Source organism: Chiloscyllium plagiosum, unplaced genomic scaffold (genome assembly GCF_037043375.1).
Source record: "Chiloscyllium plagiosum isolate Xiang-an unplaced genomic scaffold, Cpla_swu_hap1 HiC_scaffold_20, whole genome shotgun sequence".
NCBI lineage: Eukaryota > Metazoa > Chordata > Chondrichthyes > Orectolobiformes > Hemiscylliidae > Chiloscyllium > Chiloscyllium plagiosum.
The window spans coordinates 11,475,064-11,498,867 of record NW_028270158.1 but is presented as its reverse complement, the minus strand read 5'-3'; the positions used below and the strand labels follow the sequence as shown (position 1 = coordinate 11,498,867).

At 39.6% G+C, this 23,804-nt stretch overlaps 1 protein-coding gene across 2 annotated transcripts in view; it reads left to right on the top strand.

The window, feature by feature from the left end:
- The window catches only part of clec16a (C-type lectin domain containing 16A), a 271,578-nt gene that overhangs the window by 162,825 nt on the left and 84,949 nt on the right, over window positions 1-23,804 (top strand). For both annotated transcript variants that reach the window (XM_087997666.1, XM_087997667.1), the window contains 2 exons: window positions 8,506-8,634; window positions 11,021-11,141. In XM_087997666.1, coding sequence (XP_087853792.1) covers window positions 8,506-8,634; window positions 11,021-11,141 — 250 coding nt within the window. The remainder of the gene's footprint in view (window positions 1-8,505; window positions 8,635-11,020; window positions 11,142-23,804) is intronic.

Sequence of the window (23,804 nt, the reverse complement as noted above, 5' to 3'; positions counted from 1 at the left end):
TGAATGGCTGAAGTCTGATACATGCCCTGTTGCATTCTAGTCCTTTCTTATTTTCTGAGACAACTAAGCTGTTGAAATGTGACCTATGAGCAGTCGTCCAGATTTTTTCTCTTCATTTGTAGGGATTCTAAGATCTTCCATTTTAAAAAAAAAAGTCCTGTCAGTTGATCATTAAACTTGGAGACTAACAGGCTGCAGGTATCTGTGTCTTGACTGTGTTTAACTTTGATTCTTTCCCATTCTGTTCATCATTTATTTCGGGTCATCTTATCCTTGAATCATAAAATCTCTACAATATGAAAGCATCCCATTCATCCCACTGAGTCCACAGTGGCCCTCTGAAGAGCATCCCACCCAGACCGACCCCACTCCTATACATCTGTAACCCTGCATTTCCTGTGGCCAATCCACCCAGCTTACACATCCCTGGATACTATGGGCAATTTCCCATGGCTCATCCACCTAACGTGCACATCTCTGGACTTTGCGAGGAAACTGGAGCGCCTGGAGGAAACTCCTGCCGACCCAGGGAGAATGTGAAACTCTACACAGTGGAGGCTGGAATCAAACCCAGGTCCCAGGTGCTGTGAGGCAGCAGTGCTAACCACTGAGCCACTGTGCTCCCCCACCCAAAATAATACCCTAATATCCACCAGATTGTTAGCTCTGATTGAGCTATTCACTCAAGATATTAGCCAAACACTTCTTTTCACATACTGTATGCTTCTGATACTTTCCTTCTATTTTCCCTGATTTTTAGCATTTTAGAAGTCATTATCCACATAATTTGTTACTATTGGCAGGGTTCTATAATTGTTCATTTTACTTGGAAATGAATGTTTTGAACCTAGGTCTCCAGGTCATAATTCTTTTCCAGTTAAGCATTATTTTAGTTTTCTTTCTCCCACATTTGGTAGACAAACGAGTGGCAATATTCCAGAAAAGCATGAAAACAAACAGTAAATGTATTTTGACCTTTCAATTATTCTTTTAACTTCACAGAGCAGCATTGTAGTATTGCTACTGATCTCAATGTCTCCACATCAGTAAAGACCAAAAGCAAAAGTTCCTTCTGCTGATCATTATAATGTGACCATTGCTAGGAATGTTCACCAAGATTAAGCCTGGATTTGAGAACATCCACCAAAAATAGCTTGTAGGGTAAAAAGCTGAATTGTTGTCAAACCCAGTAGACTTCAGGAGCAGTGCAGCAGGCAGAGAAATTATGGACAGAAAATGCATTCCACCCAGGATCCAGCATATTCATTAATTTTCTTCTGCCTGGACCTCTTGAGGTCATATGGAGGAGTAATTCCAAGAAACAGATCAATGCTGTGAATGTTGACACACTAATCGCTACTGTGGATCCTCAAAACATGATGTGTGTGCAGCCATGCAGCTCTGAGGGAGCATTACCAGGGACTGGATTTGATTGTCCATTAATGGGTGTGTTTTCAAAGAACAAAGTAAATTTACAGCCCAGGAACAGGCCCTTTGGCCCTCCAAGTCTGTGCCAATCCAAATCTATTGTCTAAACCTATCGCCCAATTCCTAAGCGTCTGTATCCCTCTGCTCCCCACTTATGCATCTGTCCAGACACACCTTAAAAGAATCTACCATGCTGGCCGCTAATACCTCTGCTGGCAACGCGTTCCAGGCACCTACTACCCTCTGTGTAAAGTACTTTCCGCATGTAGCTCCCTTAAACCTTTCACCTCTCACTTTGAACACGTGACCTCTCATTATTGAATCCCTCACTCTGGGGAAAAAGCTTATCTCTATCCACCCTGTCTATACCCTTCATGATTTTGTAGATCTCAATCAGGTTCTCTCCCCTTCCCCCACCCCACCCCCCCCCCCATCTTCTATTTTCTAATGAAAACAATCCTAACCTACTCAACCTCTCCTCATACCTAGCAACATCCTCACAAAGCTTCTCTGCACCCTCTTCAAAGCGTCCACATCCTTTTGGTAATGTGGCAACCAGAACTGTATACAGTATTCTAAATGCAGCAGAACCAATGTCTTGTACAATTTTAACATGACTTGCCAGCTCTTATACTCCATACCCCGTCCAATGAAGGCAAGCATACTATATGCCTTCTTGACCACTCTATCCACCTGTGCAGCGAACTTCAGGATACAGTGGACCTGAACTCTCAGATCTCTCTGCTCATCAACTTTTCCCAAGGCTCTTCTGTTTACTGTATAGTTGGCTCTAGAATTAGACTTCCCAAAATGCAACACCTCACATTTGTCTGGATTGAAAGCCATCTACCACTTCTCTCCCCAACTCTCCAGACTATCTATATTCTCCTGTATTCTTTGACAGTCCCCTATGCTTTCTGCTACTCCACCAATCTTCGTATCATCTGCAAACTTACTAATCAGACCAACAATGCCCTCTTCCAGATCATTTATGTATATCACAAACAACAGTGGCCTCAACACTGATCCCTGTGGAACACCACTGGTCGCCTTTCTCCATTTTGAGAAACTCCCTTCAACTACTACTGTCTCCTGTTGCTCAACCAGTTCTTTATCCACCTAGCTAGAACACCCTGCACACCATGTGACTTCACTTTCTCTATTAGTTTACCATGGGGAATGTATCAAACACCTTACTAAAATCCATGTATATGACATCTACAGCCTTCCTTCATCTATCAACTTGGTGACTCCCTCAAAGAACTCTATTGAGTTGGTAAGACACGATCTCCCCTGCACAGAACCATGTTGCCTGTCACTGATAAGCCCATCCTATCCCTTCGTATCTTCTCCAGCAACTTTCCCACCACTGACATCAGGCTCACTGGTCTGTAGTTACCTGGAATATCCCTACTACCCTTCTTGAACAGGGGGACAACATTAGCAACTCTCCAGTCTCCGGCACTTCACCTATGTTTAAGGATACTACAAAAATATCTGTCAGGGCCTCCGCTATTTCCTCTCTCACCTCCCTCAGCAACCTGGGGATTTGTCCACCTTAATATCCTTTAATCTACCCAACACATCCTACATCCTTATGACAACATGATCCAGAGTAAACTAACTTCTATCTCTAATCTCAACATTCATCATGTCCCAATCCTCAGTGAACACTGATGCAAAGTAATCATTGAGAATCTCACCCATTTTCTCAGGTTTGACACACAGCCTTCCTTCCTTATCCTTTAGTGGACCAACCCTTTCTCTACTTACCCTTTTGCTTCTTCTATATGAATAAAAGGCCTTGGGATTCTCCTTAATTCTGCTCACTAAAATGATTTCATGACCCCTTTAGCCCGCTTGATTCCTCGTTTAAGATTGGTCCTACTCTCCCGATATTGCTGCAAAGCCTGTTCTGTTCTTAGTTTTTCTCTTGGCTAGTCGCACAATTTCTCCTGTCATCCATGGTTCACAAATCTTGCCTTTCCTATCCCTTGTTTTCAAAGGGACATGCCTATCCTGCACTATCTTCAATCTCTCTTTGCAAGCCTCCCACATATTAAATGTGGACTTCCTTTCAAAAAGCTGCCCCCAGTCCACATTACCCAGCTCCTGTCTAATTTTGATACAATTGGCCTTGGCCCAGTTTAGTACTCTACCCTTAGAACCACTCTCATCTTTGTCTATGAGTATTCTAAAACTTACAGAATTGTGGTCACTGTTCCCAAAGAAATCCCCCACTGCAACTTCTACCACCTGGCTGAGCTCATTTTCTGACACCAGGTCGTTCCCTATTTTGACTATTGACATACTGCTCTCAAACTTTCCTGGATGCTCCTTACAAATTCTGCCCCACCCAGACCTCTGACACTAAGTGTATCCCAGTCACTGTTAGGAAAATTAAAATCTCCTATCAACCCATCCTGTTGCCTCTACATCTTTTCATAATCTGTTTATCTTTTATTTTTGTTCTGCTTCGCGCTCTCTGTTGGGGCTGTATTACAGGCCTCCCAACAATTTAACTGCACCCTTATTTCTCAGTTCTACCCATAATGCCTCACTGCTCAAGCCTTCCATAGTGTGCTCCTTTAGCATAGCTGTGATGTCGTCCCTGACCAGCAAAGCAACTCCACTCCCCTTTTTACTTCCCTCCCTGTCCTATCTGAAGCATCTATATGCTGGAACATTGAGTTGCCATAATGCCCTTCCTTCAACCAAGTCTCTGAATTCGCAATTACGTCATACTCCCAGGCACCATCCAAGCCCCAAGTTTGTCTGCCTTATCCTCTTTGCATTAAAGCATATGCACTTCGGACCACATTCATCTGCTGTCTGTCTGCTCTTCTCCTTGGTAATGCTAACTTCATGCTAACTACAGTCTCTAGTTTCCACCTCACTATCTACTTGTCTTCTCTTCTGGTTCCCAGCCCGCCCCACCACATTAGTTTAAACTCTCTGCAACAGTAGTAGCAAAACCTCCCTCAAGGACATTAGTACCAGTCTGATTTAGATGTAGACCATCCAATTTGTAATAGTCCCACCTTCCCCAGAACCAGTCCCAAGGTCCCACAAATCTGAACTACAGCATCCCTCAAGCCATGTGTTCATGCTGCCTATTCTTTCATTTCTACCCTGGCTAGCACGTGGCACTGGTCGCAATCCCGAGATCACAACCTTTTGAGGTCCTTCTCTTTAACTTCTAGTTCCCTGAATTCTGCTTTAAGGACCTCATCTCATTTTTTACTTACATCATTGGTGCCTATATGCACCAGGACAACTGGCTGTTCACCTTCCCCTTTCAGAATGCTCTGCAACCAATTGGTGACATCCCTGACCCCAGCACCTGGGAGACAACATACCATCCAGGAGTCTTGTTTTCAGCCACAGTACAGAGTGTATAAAATATGCCATGGTGAACTCACTGACTTCCTGTCCAACCTGGCACGTTGCACCAAAAAAAGGGTAGTGTGTAAGGCATTCAGTAGGCTTTCCATCCTTGGGTTGTATTGAGGCCCTTAACCAACCAAGTATGTGGCAATCCTGGCCTCAGTCTGCCTCCAATGACAAGCAGGTCAGTGTTGTTATCATTCTAGCTGCTGGTATTACTGGGCAAGTCAGATCCCAGACTGAAATCTGGCTCGATAGATCATTTATGTTTGTTTTGTCAAGGTGGTCCTACACTGAAAGACAACCACACAATGCTGCAGATATGATTTTACCATCTGTGGTAGATAAGTTACTTGAGAAGATTCTGAGAGATAAAATGTACGTGCATTTAGAAAGACAGGGTTTGATTACGAGTAGTCAGCATGGCTTTGTGAGTGGGAGATCATGCCTCTCAAATTTGTTTGAGCTCTTTTATGAAGTGACCAGGAAGGTTGACAAGGGCAGGGCAGTAGACAGAATCTAAATGGATTTCAGTAAGGTCTTTGATAAGGTTCCACATTGTAGGCTACTCTGGGAGGTTAGATCGCATGAAATCCAGGGGGAGCTGGCAAATTGGATACACAATTGGCTTGATGGTAGGAAGTAGAGGGTAATATTGGAAGAATGCTTATCGGAGTGGACGCCTGTGACTAGTGCAGTGTCTCAGGGATTGATGCTGGGCCCATTGCTGTTTGTTATCTATATCAATGATTGGAATAACAATCTACAAGGCATGATTAGTAAGTTTGCAGATGACACTAAAATAGGCTGTATCATGGACGGTAAGGAAGGTTATCAAAAATTGCTGCAGGACCTTGATCAGCTGGGAAGTGGGCTGAGAAATAGCAAATGGAGATCTTGCATTTTGGAAAGTCAAATCAAGGTAGGAATTTCATGGTGAATGGTAGAGCGTTAAGGAGTGTAGTGGAACAGAGGGACCTTGGAATTCATGTGCACGGTTCTCAAAAAGTGAAGTTGCAGGTCGAGACAGGGCAGTGAAGAAGGCTTTGGCAAACTGACCTTCATCAGTCGGGGCATTGAGTATAGAAGTTGGGAAGTTGTGTTGCAGTTGTACAGCATGTTGATGAGCCACACTTGGAGTATTATGTTCAGTTTTGGTCACCTTGCTATAGTAAGGATGTAATTAAACTGGAAAGAGTGCAGAAGAAATTTACAAGGAATGTGTCAGGACTCAATGGTCTGAGTTATAGGAAGAGATTGGACAAGCTAGGACCTTTTCCTTTAGAGTGTAGCAGACTGAGAGAGGATCTTATAAAAGTGTATAAGATCATGAGAGTCATGGACAGGGTGAACACACTCAGTCTTTTTCACAGGGATGGGGAATCGAGGACTAGAGGGCATCAGTTTAAGGTTAAGGGAAACGAATAAAAGGGAACCTGAGGGGCAATATTTTTACACAGGCTAGTACGCATATGGAATGAGCTGCCAGCGGAAGTGGTTGAGGCGGGTACATTAACAACAGTTAAAAGTCATTTGGACAAATACTTGGATAGGAAAGGACTAGAAGGATATGGGCCAAGCGCAGGGAAATGTGGTTAATGTGAATGGACATTATTGTTGGCATGGACCAGTTTGGGCCAAGGGCCTGTCTCCGTGCTGTAGGATTCTGTAAAACAGGATAAACTAAACTGTTTATAACATAAATTGAAAGATTTTGAAATATATGACAAAATACCATCCCATTAATCCCTATCAGTATTCTCACCAGGGTGAATTTACTTCTCTATCACATCTATAGAGTTTAATTTAACTGTCTCTTTAATTCCCAACCTTGAGAATGTTGTAGCCCCTTCCTTGAATTTTTGTATAACTGAACTTCAAACCTTTCCACATGGTTTTAACCAAATAATTTTGAGCTGGAACCTTCAAACTAAATTTACACTGGGGGTGTCAATTTCTTTACAGTTGTAAACTATTCCCTGTCTTCAGGAATGACTGTATTGCGTATTAGGTTTCAGCCAAAAAATCTGCAAACTGAAACAATAAAGTTTTCTAAACTATATAGGTGTTTCCCCCATGTCCAAAAACAATTGTCCAATCTTCTAACTGAAAGTGAAGGTGCTGCACTTTTTACTTCACTTGTAAAAACTCTCCCAATTGAAACAAAACCCCATCAATCTCTGGAAGTGCCGTTGAATCTGTGTTTTAAAAGAAATCATGTGACTACAGAAATGCTAACTAATTAATCTTCAAATCTTTTCATAGACGGAGGCTACATGTCAGTTATTCAATATCCACACCCTAAAATAAGTTGTAATAAATAGTGTTAAAATGTATATCAATCACACTGCTTCTGTCACCATTGTTTTGACAATTACTTTATTGAAAAGGCAGAATGGGATCATCAAGTCATTTCTGGGTATGCCCCGTGTGCAGTGGGTCACCTCACTTCCTTGAAGCTCCCACATTTCCTCCCACCTGCCTTTGAAATCCTGTTGCCCTCCCCGGCAATTGTATTTCCCTTGCACTCTTATCTGGAAGCTGGCTGTTTTCCTTCCCTCCTTTAAAAACCTGAGATATTTCTCACTCTGGTGCCATCACTGTTCGTCACAAAGATAGCAGATTTGGCAGTGACTACTCACATGTTCTGGGACCTACTGGGACAACTAGAACTGATTTGACTAGCTGGAACCTCTGAAAGGTAAGACCTCCTGCCATTGAGGACTGGAAGTCTGATACTTGGGCTGTTTAGATTAGATTAGATTCCCTACAGTGTGGAAACAGGCCATATGGCCCAACAAGTCCACACCGACCCTCTGAAGAGCAACCCACCCAGATCCATCTACCTCTGACTAATGCACCTAACACTATGGACAATTTAGCATGGCCAATTCACCTGACCTGTACATCTTTGGACTGTGGGAGGAAATGGAGTACCCGAAGGAAACCCACGCAGACACTGGGAGAATGTGCAAACTCCACGCAGGCAGTCGCTGAGGTTGGAATCAAACCCGGGTCCCTGGTGCTGTGAGGCTGCACTGCTAGCCACTGAGCCACCATGCCACCCTGTTATCACTTCAGGGTAGCCTTGTTAAAGTTCTACTTGGTAAAGGTTTGGAACTGATGTACCCGCCACCATGCATAAAACCTAGACCAGGATGTGTAGGGGGAAATGTTGATATTACGTTGATTCTTTAAAGTCAAATCCCTTCTATGTACAGAGGAACCTCGATTATCCAACATTCAATTATCCGAATATCGGATTATCCAGCAAGATCATAAGGTCCCGAAGCTTGGCTAAACTGTTAGCCGGCATTTGATTAACTGAACGAAATACTCTCCTTTGGACAGTCGAGGTTCCTGTGTACTAATGATTTTCTGGGGTTTCTGCTCTGATTCACAGACTCTTAAAGGTTTGTGCATACTGTAGGGGAACAGCAGTTACCTTTTAATACAGCTCAAGTGATTCTTTAATAGGAATGGTAAATTTACAATGTCTTTCTGTCAATGTTTCTTCACATTGGACAGGGTCTAGGCTGATTTTGTCCAATCTCAGTTTTTTTGGAATGAAAGCAGCAACTGGAGAAATCACTCGAGATTGGCAGCTCCTTTGGAGAGAGAAAAAAATTAGTTGTTGTTACTCGAGTTGCTGAAAATTTTGTATATTAATTTTTGCTTTTAATTTCCCAGAGTAAACCCCTGAATGTAGAGTACCTGATGATGGATGCATCTATATTGCTACCTCCTACTGGCACCCCTCTAACTGGTATAGATTTTGTGAAAAGATTGCCATGTGGGGATGTGGAGAGAACAAGGCGGGTAAGCACCAGAATGCAGTTGGAACTGATAAACTGAACAGTTAAACTATTTATTTGATTCACTTTATTTTGACTGCAAGCACTCAACACTTCAAGAGAATAATAAAATTATAGTTTACAATAAGAAGTCTTTCAACGTCTTTTTAAGTAAATTTCTTTGTGAATTAAGTTTTAAATTTGGAAGTTGTATCGTAAAGTAACAGTACAAGGTAATTATTGAAATTCAAGTATTGTGTAAAGATTTGTAGCTCGGGTGCTGGTTGTCGTGGGTGCGGGTATGTTCGCCAAGCTGGGAAGTTGATTTGCAGACATTTCGTCCCCTGTCTAGGTGACATCTTCAGTGTTTTGGAGCCTCCTGTAAAACGCTGCTGTACTGTGTCACCAGGAATTTATTTGGTTTGACACGGTGCCACTGTGCTTCACAGGAGGCTCCAAAACACTGAAGATGTCACCTTGACGGGACAAAATGTCTGCAAATTTATTGAAGTTGCTGTAATTCTTATGGGAAAGGTGCAGTGAAAATCAAGTTTCACTACTCCACTATCTGTACCTAAAGTGTAAATGTCTGATTTAATCACCAAAATGGTTGCTTTACCTCCCTTTATTGCTGTTTTCTAGAACAAATGACACTTTCCCCAAGTTTCTTCAATATACTCAGCTTATTTATTAAGTGATATGTATTCTTAAAACAAAGTGGCAAAATAGCTTATTAACTAAGTCACTATGCGGACTTAAACAATGCCCCCTTAATCCACATACATGCACACACATTTGTATGTAGGCAAGTCACACAGCACTGCAGATGTATCATTGGCTTGGCAAAATAGGCAAAAGCAGAGCATCACTTTTGTCAGTAAAGGATTTGAATTCAGAAGATAGAAAAGGTTGACTTCTCTCCATTCCTTTGAGATCTGACTTTTGACAGTTGTAAAATGATGGAGATCTTGAGATCATAGATTCAGATGGGAAACAAGAAACACTTGAAACGTTCAGTTTTTTTTCTTCTAAAGTACTTCACTGAGAGCTTTTCAGCCCAATTTTTCACTGATTATTTTTTCCTTACTGAAAGAGCACTGCATTTCCTTGCAAGCCTTTACACCACTGCCACATATAGGTGTGCCTTTAAAAAAAAATCAACACTGATTTACAGGCTGCTGCTAGGTGACCTTAAGCACAAATTTAAGGGTTTTTCCCAATCTGTTGCAAATATTAAATGATTTATCAGAGTTTGCTGTAATGAAATAAAGTCCTAGAAGCTATTAACAGTTAATGATTCATTTCCTGAAATACTCCTTTAGTTGTCCTGTTTAATTTCATTTCCTGAACTTGCATATTTATTTGGAATAGGCTGAGTGGAGCAACCGAGTTATAGGTAATTATGGTGCTATACAATGAGTGTTTGATGGTTTCTTTATGCGTTAGCTGTATTTTTCCACAGTGCATGTACTGTTGTAACCGAACATTAAGCAGTTCACAGCTGCATCATCAAAATTGAGGGTCTTCATACAATTTTAGAGCCCTTGGTAAGTCACTTGAGACATTTCCCTGCCCAGCCTTTTGTTGGGAAACCAATGGAGCAACAAAGCTGACACACATTCAATGTAATAAAGTGCACCAAGGTACTCCACAGGAGCATTGTGAAAGATAAGTTGTCACCTAGTCACATCAGACAATATTCAATGCATGTGCAAATGTTAGGCCTATAAATATTGGCCTTGTCATCCCATAAATGAATAACAAAAAAAAATCACTGTTCTAATATAGGTCAATACAGCAGCCAGTATGCTGTAAACATGAGCCACATTGAGGTAATGACTCAAATTGTATTTTGTCTTAAGTAGATTGTAGAATAAATATTGTCATAGACTTGGCAATCATTTTTATTTTCTTTAAATTCTGACATGGGTCTTTTCTGTCCAAATAAGTGAAGATGATGGCCTAGTGACATGATGCTCGACTATTAATTCAGAGACCCAGGTAATGTTCTGGGTTTGAATCCCACTATGGCAGATGGTAAAATTTGAATTCAACAAAAATCTAGAATTGAAACCATCATCGATTGTCAAGAAAAGTCTGTCTGGTACACTAATGGCCTTTTGGGGAAGGAAATCTACTGTCGTTACCTGGTCTGGACTACATATTACTCCAGACTCTCAGAAATGTGGTTGACCCTCTCGGATGGGCAATGAATGCTGGCCAAGCCTTAGATGCCCACATCCTGTGAATGTACTTTTTTAAAAAAAAGGTTCTTGTGTAGGAGATCTCTGGATCAATGTGATGTTTCTTCTTTATTTACAGCCTGTATTTTCTTACATAAAGCTGACCTAATTTCAAAACTTTGTTGCAGTCATCAATATTGAATTGTCGTTTTATTTTTGCTTTTTTAGGCTATCAGGGTTTTCTTTATGCTCCGTTCTTTATCGCTACAACTACAAGGCGAGCCAGAGACACAGCTACCACTGACGAGGGATGAGGATCTTATTAAAACAGATGATGTATTAGATCTGAGTAAGTATTTAAATACACTGCTGGTGCTGCTTTTGTTTCTCACTATGGCTATTTGAGGGCTGCATTCCTTACATTTTAAAATTTCTTGGAAAGGGAAGCATTGCAGTTCATGAGCTGTGTGAATCTTGCTTTCTTGATTTACTGGAAAAGTATTCACCTAGTTAGTGAAGTTGTACTGTTTTGTTATCCAATATGGGCAGGGGAATACATTGACCATTGACTCCTTGAAGTTGTTGATGATATAAACCACAGTTAAGAAACTCTGGTTACTGTCAGGAATAGCTAATACATAAAACTTCATCACCTTAATGTCATGTGTACTTGAATGTAATGGCCAAAATTACTTCTATGGCATTTTTGTATACTATGGGGAATCCTATTCAAAGCCTTATTTTAATTTTAAATTCAATTATTTATTGTAAGTTTAAATTACTGAACAAACTTGGTGTCAATCTCCTTTCAAGGCCAGACTGAGGAAATGCTAAAAACAAAGCAATATGGTTAACTTAGCATCGTGGATGTGGTGGTCACGTTGCCTGTCAGTTAAATGTGGGCAACAAGAGGCAGCCGTGTTGGAGGTGGTGGAGGGATATTTAGGGTTTGAAAGCAGGGATGGTAGAAGATAGATGGCAATCAAGAGCAGGATAGTTTGCTGCCAATGATGGGGTTCTGTTTTGACTCAAGGGTTCTGGGCTGTGGAGACAGCAGCCACGTTAATTTGTGTCGTGGTCAGATATTCCATGAACTTACGGGGAATGTTAAAGAATTCAGCAACAGGTGGCAAAGAACAAAGGGATCGAGATAAGCGTAGGATGGTGAGGGATGGCAGTTCAGGCTTATTGTGCATTCAACCTTAGTCAGTATTGATGCTAAAATTTTGCATGTTTATAGTTTGCCAATACCAGCTTCCAAAGAAGACTTGACCTTCATGTTCATTGGTTACTTTGGTTGTTGTTCCTTCGATACATACTAAGTCATGTGCATATGCATGATTTGCTAAATTAATTCCCATCTCAATTTGATTTGGTTTTATGAGATTTATAGCATATTATTCTCTTCAAAATATTCTTGAAGTTTCATCAAATTTTGAAAAATTCACATCCATCACTCTATTCCTAATGAAGATTCATGTTACTCTTGTGAACCACTGGTTTTAATTACTCCCATCTAGTAACAAGACATTCTAGACATATTGATGTTTGAATTTGCTATAAATTATCTTTCCATTACCATTTGTGCTGTTGAATTTCAATTTTCCGTTCTTGATATTTGATAGCTGAATTTATACCAGTGCATTCTTCATTGCTAGGTTTTGGAAAGAAATAGACTTGGAAATATTAATTCCTGTATCATCAGTTGCCCTGAAATGGTTGTTATAGAGTCATAGAGATGTACAGGATGGAAACAGACCCTTTGGTCTAATTTGTCCATGCCAACCAGATATCCTAAATTAATCTAAGTTAAAAACCACACAACACCAGGTTATAGTCCAACAGGTTTATTTGGAAGCACTAGCTTTCAGAGCGCTGCTCCTTCATTAGGTGATTGTGGAGAACAAGACTGTAAGACACAGAATTTATAGCAAAAGTTTACTTTTTGATGTAACTGAAATTATGTATCAAAAAAGACCCGATTGTTTGTTAAGTGTCTCATCTTTTAGAATGACCATGTAGGTTTTGATTCGTTCTTATGTAAATCGCAGAACTTTCTTTTAAAAGTTACATTCTCAAGTGCACTTTAACAATTGGTGTCATGTCGGCCCAGATAACGTATCGAAGGTGAGCCTCACAGGGAGTTAACCTAAAATTGTGCTGATTGTTTTACTGTTGTGGATTTGATTGGCTCACCCTACTGAAGAAAACTAATCCTCAAGCAAAGTTGTTTGTTGGACCATGGTCCAGGCCCTGTGAAAGCAGTAGCCCAGTATTAACGATGATCAACATGTTAATACTTCAGACTTATCCATCATGTGCTGGCAATTCAATGGGTGGATTAGTGCGAAATTTGGGTTGTTGTACTATTGGTAAGGTCTGGGCCCATGATACAAGTCTACAATTGTCTTCCTGCAAACCACCTTGTTTTTCGTTCCTGCTTTTGCCAGCTTTCATGTTTTCCATTTTGCAAACCCATCGCTGCCAGCTCTTCCCACACCAGTCTTGTACATGCCTTTACTTACTGGCTTCTCTCTGCACTCCAGCTATAGTCTCATTTTTAACCATATTTTGATCTTACAAAAATGAAGAACTTTTTGATGGAGGGAAGGAAATAAAATGGAATATTCTGTTTTTGCTCCTTCTGACTTTTGTTTTTGCACTCCTAAACTTCCTGGCGTTATATGAATGAAATAACTATACTTAAACTGTTTCAAAGAAAAACTAAAACCCCCTCAACAAGTAGAGATGAATTTTGATTTGTTAGTTTTATATACTCCTTATGATTTGCTTGCCAGTATATGGTGGGTTAGAACAAACCTTTTGCTTTCGTCCGAATGTTTCCTGTTCCAGGATACAATTTAATGAAATTGTGAAATATTCAAAAATATTGTAGTAAAATGAGAAACCTTTCATTGCAAGTTTAAGTTTGAGTAGGTGCTTTTAGTGTTATGATATTAGTCAGGTGTTCCACATGTTCTTTCTTGACATTGGTGTGGGGCATGATATAGTGCATAATAGTGGTTTTCCAGTCTATTTCACCAGCTTTACAGTAAATGACTCAACCACACTATATAGTTTAGATAAGAAACTGGGATGGCTTAATTTTAGATTTTCTTTGTATTGTGGTATTTGGCTTTTTTGGTCAGTGGCTTATGGTGTAGGTGTCTTTTTTAAGTGGCACGTAATAATCTTGAGAGAACAGCTGTATTTAATTCCTTTTAAAACACTTACTGCTCAACAAGGCACAAACTTCTGCTAACAGTCAGGCATTAACTTTTTTTTTTGCTATGGGTCACTGTAAAAAGAGAAAATTAACGAGTGTGTGGGAGAGTAATAATCATTGTAGGTTAACACTCTCTGACTTAACCAACTTCTCTGAAAGCTCCCTGTTTTACTTCCTTTAATCCTACTTCCATCTTAGCCCTATCACTGAAACCACTATGGCCAAACTTACAAATGACATTCTCTTGAAAGACTGAATTAGAGTAGAAAATGCAGTGGATGTTTGAATTAATATGGTCATGATGTGAGAGGGACAGGCATGCAGGATAGCATTTTTAGACCTGAGTCGGGACAAGAGAAAGCTAAGTTATCTACGTGGGAATTGTATCCACTCTAAAAATAAGGCTTAAAAAATTCTGTACATGCAATCATTGTGACTATTAAACTAGACTGTGGTATTGGAATATAATTTGGAGACGTGAGGGGTTATGCACTTTGGTCAGAAGATCTTAAAACCAGAATATTCATATTTGTAAATGTGGATGTTAGGAGGAACTTGGATTACTGTTATAAAGAACACAAAAGGTTAGCTGATGGTGCGCAGTTAAGAAATCAAGTTACATGTTGACCTTTCTCTCAAAAGCATGAGAGTATAATAATAAGAAAGAAGTCTTGCTACAATTGTATAGGGATTGAGTGCTTGGTACTGCGCAATTTTGATCTCCATGTTTAAGGAAGGGTATACTTGCATTGAAGGCAGCGCAGCTAAAGTTCACTGGCGTGATAGGTTATCCTGTGATGGGAGGCTGAGTAAGTTGTGTCTAGAGTGTCTGGAATTTAGGAGAATGAAAGGTGATTTAATTGAAATGTGAAAGATTATGCAAGGGCTTGATAGAGTTGATACTGAGACACTTTCCCCCTTAATTGGGGAACCGAAAATAAGTAGGAACAGTCTCAGGATAAGGTTCCAGTTATTTAAAATTAAGATGAGCATTTCTTTCACTGAAAATGTTGTGAATCCTTGGAACTCTATATCCCAGACAATTGAGTGTGCCTTCATGAAATTCATTTAAGGCTGCAGTAGATTTTGGTTTCTCAAAGAATTAAGGGATACAGAGGATGGACAAGAAAGTGGTATTGTAGTCTAAGACTGACTATGTTCATATTGAATGGTGGAGCAGACTGGGCTATATGATCTTGTACTGCTGCTATTTCTTGTGTTGTTAACTCAACAGGTACTCTGTTCTACTCAGAACTACTTAAATTTTGAATTAACCACGCACATGCTCCAATGAAAGCGTCTCAGTGAAATGGTTTAATTTAGCACTGATGTGCGATCTAGCCCAGGGACGTACCTGACTAGAAATGAAATAGTAAGATTTCCGATCGCAGCCACATGCTTTGTTCAGTCACCTCAGACTTTGACTCTGGATTTACATTTCATCATTTCAACAATGGCATGCAGCAAAACTGCATTGTGCTTTATAGAGTCATGGAAGTCCCAGAGCACAAGTAAAGGCCCTTCGGCCCATTGAGTCTTTGCTAGTGGAGTGGAAAGACTTTGGAATGTTTAATAAACTCTGAGCCAAGAGTCACAGGTGAGGTACTGGAAGGCTGGAGGTTGGCTAATGTGGTGCCACTGTTTTAAAAATGGTGGTAAGGAAAAACCAAAGAATGAGAGATGGTGAGCCTGACATTGGTAGTGGGAATGTTGTTTAAAGGAATCCTGAGGGACAGGATTTGGAAAGACAAGGACTGATTGAGGATAGTCAGCATGGCTTTGTACATGGCAAGTCATGTTTCACAAACTTGAGTTTTTTGAAGAAGTAACAAAGGGGATTGATGAGGGCAGAGAGGTGGACATGATCTATATGGACTTCAGTAAGATATTCGTCAAGGATCCTCATGGTAGACTCGTTAGCAAGGTTAGATCACGTGGAATGCAGGGAGAACTATCTGTTTGGATACAGAACTGGCTCGAAGGTAGAAGACAGAGGGTGGTGGTGGAGGGTTGCTTTTCATACTGGAGGCCTGTGACCAGTGGAGTGCCACAAAGATCGGTGTTGGGTCCACTATTTTTCTTAATTTATATAAATGATTTGGATGCGAGCATAAGAGGTACAGTTAGTAAGTTTACAGATGTCACCAAAATTGGAGGTGCAGTTGACAGCGAAGATGGTTCCCTCAGATTACAATAGGATCTTGATCAATGCACTAAAAAATGGAGTTTAATTTCGATAAATGCGAGGTGCTGCATTTTGAAAAGGCAAATCAGGGCAGGACCTGTACACTTTATGATAGGGTCCTAGGGAGTGTTGCTGAACAAAGAGACATTGGTGTGCAGGTTTTCATAGTCCCTTGAAAGTGAAGTCGCAGGTAGATAGGATAGTGAAGAAGGTGTTTGGTATGGCTTTCTTTACTGGGCAGAATATGGAGTACAGGAGTTGGGAGGTCATGTTGTGGCTGTACAGGACATTGGTTAAGCCACTGTTGGAATATTGCGTGCAATTCTGGTCTCCCTCCTATAGGAAGGATGTTGTGAAACCTGAACGGGTTCAGAAAAGATTTACAAGGATGTTGCCAGGGTTGGAGGGTTTGAGCTACAGGGAGGGGCTGAATAGGCTGGGCTGTTTTCCCTGGAGCATCAGAGACTGAGGGGTGACCTTATAGAGGTTTATAAAATCGTAAAGGACACAGATAGGGTAAGTAGACAGGGTCTTTTCCCTGGGTTGGGGAGTCCAGAACTAGAGGGTACAGGTATAGGCTAAAGGCAGAAAGATTTAAAAGGGACCTAAGGGGTGTTTTTTTTCACTGAGGGTGATACGTGTATGGAATGAGCTGCCAGAGAAAGTGGTGGAGGTTTAAATCATTTAAAAGGCATCTGGATGGGTTTCTGAATAAGAAGGGTTTAGAAGGATATATGCCAAGTGTTGGCAAATAGGACTAGATTAGTTTAGGATATCTGGTCGGCATGAACGAGTTGGACTGAAGGGTCTGTTTCTATGCTATACATCTTAATGTTTCTACGACTCTATAACTAAACAAAAAATCTCAAAGTAAACTTTACTTGAGATTATGTCCTTGACTTTGCATGGTAACTGCACTGTCGTAGGGTAAATATTCTCTTAAATGCCAGTGAACAGAGTGCATGTTGATTGTGTAAGACGAGCTGGTGCATACAGTATAATTTGTTTCTGACTAAAACTAAAATTGACAGTAAATGTGAGGACTATTGGAGAAACCTTTTCTGAACATCATGACTTAGACAGGGCACCAGCAACTGGTGATACCTAGGGCCACTGACACTCTGGAGTTCAAGTGGCTAGGATCTTACTGTGTTAGGATTTAGTGACCATTTGTGTAGAAATATTCCAGCTGTGGATGGTGAGTTGTAGCAGTTTGAGTGTGAGCAGCCCATAATTCTGCTCATTTCATTTTATAAAGCATTATAATCTGTGCAAGCCTGTCCATGGATTTATGAATTACGTTTCCATTCTTCATGGAAAAGACACACTGATGTGTTTCATACACCCATCTGATGTTATGTATTCAACAAATTATTGTTTTGGCAATATGAGGGAAAATATGGGTGTTTCCACAGTATTGTTTTACAGTAATGAAACATGTCAACCTAGGTAAGTGGGTGAGGTAATGAACTCTTCATTTTGTCTCAACTTCCATTGCAGACATGATTACACTTACCTTTATTATAAGCATGTTTCTCACACTCCAATGTTTATCAACCATTTACACGAGCTGTAAACTCATTTTGCATTTGCAGAGGATTGTAGAGATTTATTCATTCTTGAAGTGTGAACATCACTGGCACAGCAGCATTTATTGCCCATTGCAGTTGTCATGTAGATACTGCCATAGTGCTCTGAAGGAGGGGATCCTGGATATTGACCCTGTGGTGGTGATGTATGTACATGTCAGTATGGTGTGACTTTGAGGGATCACTGAGCTGGTCTGTTCCAATGGGGCTGCCACTTTGGCCTTCAGGATAGGAGAGCTCATGAGCTTGGGAGGTGCCATTGAGGTGGCCAGAGCAAATTGCTACAGCACATCTTGTCGCTGGCATGCATTGCTGCATTGGTGGGAGGAGGGAATGCTTAAGCTGCTGGGTTGGATCTCGCTAACGCTGTTTGTGAAAGGTTTGTTAATACTACCCACAACAAACTTTAATTCTGTAAAATGAATGAGTAAATCTATTGATATGGCTGAAATAGTTGGTACTTTTCATGTTGCTAAGTTAAGTTCTCCCATTGTTAGTTGTTTTTGAACATACTTCAATTGTAGCATGGACAGGATTGAAATACAATATCGGAACCAACATGTTTCAGTTTGGTGCACATGTTAATAAGTAACCAGTTTATTTTGTTTGGCTCACTTAATCTTCCAAAATAAGTCCAAAATCTTTTTCAAAAAAAAACTTTTAAATAAATTTATTTCACAAAATGTGATTGGAATCTTAGATTAGTCACTCCTGATCAGGAAGAAGAATATTCGCTCTTTTAAATAGTGTGACAGTTTGCAGGTGTTGTAGGCAAGGTTTCCATTGCATTGACTTCAAATGTTCCATCCTTTATTTCAAAAGAATAATGTCAGAATAAGAGGTTACTAGTTATTTCAACTTGCGATGTTTCAACTGGCATTGAAACACAATACTGAAGCCTGATACTTTTTAAACATACTCACCTGGTAAATGGGTGAGTTTCCTTTTGGATCAAAGGCTGAACATTATACAGACTTACTAGAACAAAATGGGGAGACCTTTAAAGATTCTCCAATCTCCTCTGGGGAAAAATGTATTTTCTAACATCTTGGCAGCAACAATTATTGCTTTTATTTTATGATAAATAAAAGTGTCATTTACAGCCAATGTTCTTACTGGTTTGTTTACTTACAACCCAGGACGTTGTTGCCTTGCTGTGTGTTAAATACTGGACAAATATTTTGAAGTTGAAATTTCAAAGTCTGATAATTATCAGGCCACAAATAACCACAAGGTTTTATGGTGAAAATTGTACATATTTTGAATGATGGCCTTCAGGACAGGAGAACTCATAGGTTTGGGAGGTGCTATTGAAGTAGCCAGACCAAATTGCTAGAGCACATCTTGTAGCTGGCATACACTGCTGCATTAGTGGGAGGAGTGAATGTTTAAGGGTTGAGCATCAGTAATGCTGTTTGTGAAAGACTGATAATATTTCCCACAGCAAACATTTTAATTCTGCAAATTTTCCTTCTTTCTAAACTCTGATCGATGAAGAAATCACTTGCAAGAAGTGCACACCTTTCAAGACTAAAATCTCTCCAAGTGGGAAGATTTCATCTCTGTACAATTTTCTACAAAAATGCAATTTTTACAAAAAGTGGTTGCAGTATTATTAAGTCAGATGTGTCAATGAAGTCTCTCAACATTAATGACTTCAACTGCGGGGGTAATCAGCTAGAAACCTTTGGAAGGAACAAATAAAGTACTTGACATTAAAAATATTCACAGCTAAGAAAATCTTGGTTAATTATGTTGCTGGTGGCTCCGCCTTCATAGAAATTCATTCTATTTTCTGCATTTACCACAAACAGTTGTAATGTGCTGTCCTGTCCAGTAAATAATGATGGATGTGTGCATCAGCTGAACACTGGTGATGTTTTAGGATTTCTTCAAATATGGGAATTTTTATTTTGAAGTAATTATTGCGTTTAAAGGAAATCAGAACATTTAGTATTTGATGTGAAATTTCTAACCTTCTAATTTTCTTTTTTTATTTATGTTTTGATACTTGAAATAGGGCTGCCTCGAAAGTGCCAAACAATAGGTAGATTTGAGTTTTATTCCAAGATGCAACTCCAGTGTATGATTATTAAAAGGTTTCTCATTTTTATACTATAGCATTCTAGTGTATCATTTTCTTTTCATCTTCCATTTTAATTGCAATCTCGTCACCATCAATTTATGCTAGAAAAGGACCTGTTAAAAAATATAATAGTAAATTTCCAGTTCAATAGTGTTTTGTTTAAATTGTATCCTTCATCATGAAGGACATCTATGTTAGATCTTGGGCATCTCATGGCAGAATTCGCAAAGACTGACAAGAGTGGGAGAATCAATTTATTTCAAGTGGAATGTAGTGAATAGGGGAATGAAAAATGTGCAAACAGGGAAGGTCGTGACATAATTTCCAAAGAAATCCTGAAAGAAATAAAATACCAAAGTCAAAGCATCAGATTAATCTTTGCAATTAAAACCAATCTAGTGTGCAGAGTCAAATAATTCTGTGAATGTGTAATCCCTTCTATGTAGCTATGAGGAGAGATTGGACAAACTTGGTTTGTTTTCACTTGAACATCAAAGGATGAGGAGTGACCTGATAGTTTACAAAGTTGAGAGGCATGGATAATTGGAGGTTTTTTTTTCAGGGTAGAATTGTCCATTTTCTGGGGGGGGGGGGGGACATAGGTTCATGGCAAAAGGGGGTAAGTTTAAAGGAGCTGTGAGAGGAATGTTTTTTAACGCAGAATGTGGTAAGTGCTTGGAATGTGCTGCCAGAAGTGCTGGAGGCGTCTTGACAGATATATGAATATTTTGGATGTAGTTGTCTTATTCTTTTAAAGTACTGTGGGTCTTTCCTCATAACTGCTTCAAACGCAATTACATTCCCCGCCCCCCCCCCCCCCCCAAACAAGGTGACCAATAATATGTATAGTAGTTGAGATGTAATTTCACTAATGCCATGTGTAAATGAAGCATAACTTTAGTATTCAATAACATTCTATTTTTAACCTATTTTTCTAATCACCCTGCTCAAAGATGTTATTACACGCTCTGGAGTCCATGCCGACCATAAACTAAATTAGTCCCACCTACCTGCACTTGGCCCATATACTTTCAAATCTTTCCTATTCATGAACTTTCAAATGTCTTTTAAACTTTGTAACTGTACCTGTATCTACCACTTCCTCTGGAAGTTCATTCCACACAAACCATAGCAAGTGTAACAAATGGTGTGTCATAGGGAACTTTGCTGGAGGCCTTAGTGTTGTACATTAGATGTAACTGACTTCAGTGAAGAGTCCAAAAGTATGGCTGATATATTTGCTGATGATACAAGGTACATAGGAAAATAAGTTATGAAGACGACAGGAGCCTACAAAGGGATGTTGATAGGTTAAGTGAGTGGGCAAAGGTCTGATGAGTGGTGTGTAATGTGTGAAAATGTCAAACTGCCCATTTGGGCAGGAAAAATTAAAAAAAGCATTTTATCTAAAGGATGAGAGATTGCAGAGCTCAGAGATGCAGAGGAATCTGGGTATCCATGTGCTTGAATTGGAAAATGGTAACATGCAGGTGCAGAACGTAATTAGGATTGTGAATAGAATGTTACTGGGGCCTTTTTTTGTGGTGCAGTGGTAGTGTCCCTACCCCTATCCTGGGAGGCCTGGATTCAAGTCCTACCTATTCCAAAGGTGTGTAATAACATCTTTGAGCAGGTGGATTAGAAAAATAGGTTAAAAATAGAATGTTATTGAATACTAAAGTTATGCTTCATTTACACATGGCATTAGTGAAATTACATCGCAACTACTATGCACGTTATTGGTCACCTTGTTTAAGGGAGGATTTAATTGCGTTTGAAGCAGTTATGAGGAAAGACCCACAGTACTTGAGAAGAGTAAGGCAACCTGATTAAAACACAGGATCCTGAAGGTTGTTGACAGGGTAGATATCTAGAGGATGCTTTTTCCTGTGAATGAATAAAAAAGCTAGGAACAAAAAACTAAAAATCAGTGATCGCCCATTTAAGAACAACCCTGCAAAAATACTCTGTCTATCCATTTTATCCTTGATGCTTACAATTTTGTAAACTCCTTTCAGGTTGCCCCCTCAGCCTCCAAACCAGGCTACATCCTTCTGGTAGTATGGCTACCAGAACTGTACGCAATATTCAAATCGCGGTCTACCTAAAGTTCTGTACAAGCTTCAACATAACTTGCCAATTTTTATATTCTCTGCCCCGCTTGATGAAGGCAAGCATGTCTTACGCCTTTTTGACACCTTACCCACTTTTGTGTTGTCACTTTCAGGGAACCGTGGACCTGTACAACTAAATCCCTTTGTATGTTAATGCTTCAAAGTGTGGTTCTGTCATTTACTGTATACTTTCCTCCTGCATTGGACCTTGCAAAAATGCACCACTTGCAAAATCTAATAGTTTTAATCATTATTGCTTAAGTACTCATACCCATTTCCAAGTGTTTTTGGGTCACAAATTGTTGGTCTTGAAAACTGCAATTCATTGAGTTTATTTTATGCTGATCTAGGAACATATTTTTGGAGACTATTAACTACCTGCTACAAAAAGTAATGAGAAAGATAGGGCTGATGCTTAAAACTCTCATTAGATTTTGCAAGTGGTATTCTGTGTTGAAACACAAGCTAAATTGAGGGAAATTATCGTGCTGTGAATATTGGTATACTCAGTTGCTTTCAGAAGTTAGAAAGAACTGAATTACAGTTAATAATTCTGACACAGAAATGTAATATTTTAGAGCCACATTGTGCTGTGCTAATGTGCAAGAAATGGTCCTGTTTAAAGTGTTTTGAATATTTTTACTGAAAGTGTTTTTTTTAAAAGACCTACTTCATATGTTTAAATGGGAGCCATGCCATTTAGTGACCACAATACTTGTAATAATGAAACAAGAAATAGGAAGTCTTTACTTATTAAGCTAGTCATACATTTACATGAAAAAATGAGTGCTGTTTTAATCAAAAATCATCTTCTGCTCTTTGGTAACACCCTTTTTTAAGTACCCTCTATCATACCCGTTGCTCCAAATTACTTATTGTTCGGTTTTATGGCTGACTAGAGTAACGCAACCAAGTTTTTGTAGTTAACTTTAGAAATTTTTATTTAAAAAAGGCATGAGCAAAATTAGTTGACAAGTTCAGATAACTTGTTTCAACTTATTTCATACTTCATGGCTTGATTCACATTGCTGTAATAATTTGATTTTGCTTGTATACTTAAGCTTGCCAGTTGATGGCACATGTAATGCAAAAGTATGTTACATCTTTGATGGAACAAGGCACTGAATCAGTAACCAGGTTGCCCACACACCACTTCACAATGTTTTAAAAATAAACCCAATAGAGTTTCCATCCCAGAATTACTTTTTTTTTACATGGAACAGGAAAAAGTACGGTATGATGATGCAGAATTGCTTTTATTCATTTTGGGCACAGTAAAATCTGAAAAAGGAAAAAAGTGCTTTGGTGACAAGATGATGTATTCATTGTGGAAGTGGTTTGCTGGAACCTGCTTTCATTGATCATCATGTGAACAACTTACAGACCACAGGTATTTGAGGTTACATGACTTTTGGGAGATGTGTCCTGTCCAAAAGGAGATTTATAGATTCACATTACAGTATAATATAATGGCTTGGGCATATGGTGTGGATCTGGGGCTGTTGTTATTCATTGATCTTCACGTGTAACAATACAACAAGAATGAGAGGACACTGCTAACCTAAATTTTATATCGCGGGAGGTGATGTATGTTTGTCAAGAGGTTTTTTTCCCTTAACGACTATTTGCTCTCCGTGATCTGTCCCCTGTCATGATGATTACCCTTCAGTGTTGGTAAATACTGATGTCCCTCTAGTGGCATGGATATGAAGGTATTAGGGTTGTTGAGGCACAAAGTTAGACCATGCTATCTTCTTCAAAAGCAATGCTAGACTGATCCAAATCAAGAAGTTTCTGTCACCAACGAATCTC